We start from the raw sequence: 2,390 nt of genomic DNA, 5'->3' as shown, positions 1-2,390 counted from the left end.
AAGGCAGCATTCAGAAATTATTTTAAGTTCTTGGCTAGAGCTACAGGGGCAATGGAGAGAGGGAGAGAGTTATTAGTAAGACGAAGGAGAAATGAAATGAGTTCCAAAAAAAGGAGGGGCAAGGGTGGGAAAGGGAGGGCTAGAACAGGAAATTGAGAGGCCCTAGTGCAGGAACAACTGCTAAGCTGCAGATGTTTGGCAGCTGCAGACAGAGGAAGTGCCTAAGAGGGGAGTGAGATTTGCTGGGCAGAAGAAGGCACTAGAGGAGACAGGAGCTGCGGAGGACCTAGTGATATAACATGCCTCTTCCACCACCCCCTTCCTCACCTCCACCCCCGTGTCCAGCATCTAGAGAATCTCTGAGCCTGAACAGGCCCTTCCTACGAAGCCTGTTAGGAGTGCTGCGTATAGCACAGCTGCTGTTGGGTGCTGTCTGCTGGATAACTTTAGCTGCACACAAGTATGAAGGAGCAACCTACTTTGCAGTCTTTGCAGCAGTCCTGGTGTGGCTTCTTACCTTGGTTCTTTTTGGACTCAGTTTATTGGGCCGATGGGCTCTGATTCCTGTGGTGGGGACCCGCTGGCTACTAACAAACATTCTGCATGACCTGTTGCTTGGAGTTATTTTCTTCACGGCTTCTGCAGCCATCATAGGCTACAAGGCGCGGAGCATCAGCTATTGTACCCTGCGAGGTTACAGCCAGCCCTGCAGTTATACTGCCTATTTAGTCGCTGCTATCTTTGCTGGTAAAACTGCCTTCCTGTACTTGCTCTCCGGACTCTACTGCTTGGTACGGCGTTTCCAGGGGCACCATGATATCATCTGAGAGATGCAAGAAGCTCAAGAAGTACAGACTTTATTCAAATAGATGGATAAATCTAGCATACAATTAGCCTATAGATCCCTTGCTCCAGATGCTGTCACCTTTCTGAGGAAAACCTGATGCATATCCTATTTTTTCTGACAGTTATGAATGCTCTTACCTCCAGATGTCTGAACTTTTCATCCACAGATGGACGCATGCTGTCATGAACCAGAAGCTAAAAATGATGCATCTTAGGAGGAACACCTGGAAACCAGATCGTGGATTCATTTCTCTGTCTCTCTCTTTCTTTCTCTTGTCTTCTTTCATTTTGGCAGGAGGATTTCTATGGGTCTGGGAAGTTTTGACCTGATCTGTACTTCCAATATATCTGATTGCTGTAGGAAGGTTTCGGTATTATCACCTTCTGGTATACAATATTGGTTTTATTATTCATGCTATCCTGTTTGGATCTTAGAAATGAAATGTTCAGATTTTATACCATATGGGTTTCTTGAGAGTTTTTTGTTTGTTTGTTTTACACAGGAATATTCTGTTTTAAACAGATATTTATACATAATTATTTACTGTAAATTTAAAAACTTTTGAATACACCCGATAGTATTTGTAGCATTATTATGGTAACGTGTTTTTCAGAAAACAGAGGGTTAAAGGCTCCTGCCATCTGAAACTGCACTCTCTAATTGAAAGAGCTGATTTTAATTCCAGATGTATGCTAATTAAATTAAGAAAAATAGTACATGTTGAATATGCTCAGAAATTATTTTTCTGTATGGGTACAGTACTGTTTAATATATCCCAGAACTAAGCTCTGCCTCCATGAATGAATTCCAATCTTAAGGGTTTCAATTCACAAAAGAATCCCTGAAATAAAACTTTGTCATCTTGCCCATAAATGTTGCTGTATTATTTCAATTTGATGAAATCTCAGTCCATATCCTGCATTAAAGTAGCCTTCTCTAAAATTGTTTCCTTCAGATGTTTGGGATTCTATTTACCATCTGAAGAGAATTATAGAAATATTTGTGTCCAATGTTCTTGAGAGTAGCAGATTTGGGAGGCCTTTTACAGCGAACCAATAAGAGGTAATGTTCATCAGTGATGGGACAAAAGATAGTAAGTGGAGGCTTCACCTAGAAATGGAAAGGGTTTACTGATAATTAGCTAAAGTTACATTTGGAATTAGAGTGAATTATAAATTTTCTCTAGTTAACACCTTCTACAGTAGGCCTTAAGTTTATGCAGGATATTTTTCAAAGACAGGAAATAAAGCTTTCCAAGTTTACTCCCTGAAACCTCTGTTTTATTCAGACTTTCTAAAAATACTGAGAATTTGGAACTTAATAAAGAAGGTATCTAACTATGTAGCAAGGGATAGAGCTATTTTCCAGGTTATAACTGTGGTATAGCTCCTGTGATGAAAGTGCACTATAACTTCTGTTGTTATAATCTGGAAGCATTTGCAATTTATTTTGCATAAAACATTCAACTTGAGGCAAGTGAAAGTAGAATTTTATAGTGCCTGAGAAAGTCTGAATATAAATGTAAAAACCAGCCATAGTATTT

The 2,390-nt window shown here is 39.9% G+C and overlaps 1 protein-coding gene across 1 annotated transcript; it reads left to right on the top strand.

Annotated features, from left to right (window-relative positions):
- The first annotated feature begins 216 nt into the window (after positions 1–216).
- MARVELD1 (MARVEL domain containing 1) lies at positions 217–1,634 on the top strand. The gene has a single exon (XM_070945802.1). The coding sequence runs from the start codon at positions 300–302 to the stop codon at positions 825–827; it is 528 nt and encodes a 175-aa protein (XP_070801903.1). The 5' UTR covers positions 217–299; the 3' UTR covers positions 828–1,634.
- The last annotated feature ends 756 nt before the right edge of the window (positions 1,635–2,390 follow it).

This window comes from Pituophis catenifer, unplaced genomic scaffold, assembly GCF_029215685.1.
Source record: "Pituophis catenifer annectens isolate HBS135680 unplaced genomic scaffold, rPitCat1.0.hap2 SCAF_6, whole genome shotgun sequence".
Lineage (NCBI taxonomy): Eukaryota > Metazoa > Chordata > Lepidosauria > Squamata > Colubridae > Pituophis > Pituophis catenifer.
This window is presented reverse-complemented; position numbering and strand designations above follow the sequence as displayed.

Coding starts and splice junctions, on each gene's coding strand:
- MARVELD1 (XM_070945802.1), top strand. CDS start 300: ATGCCTCTTCCACCACCCCCTTCCTCACCTCCACCCCCGTGTCCAGCA.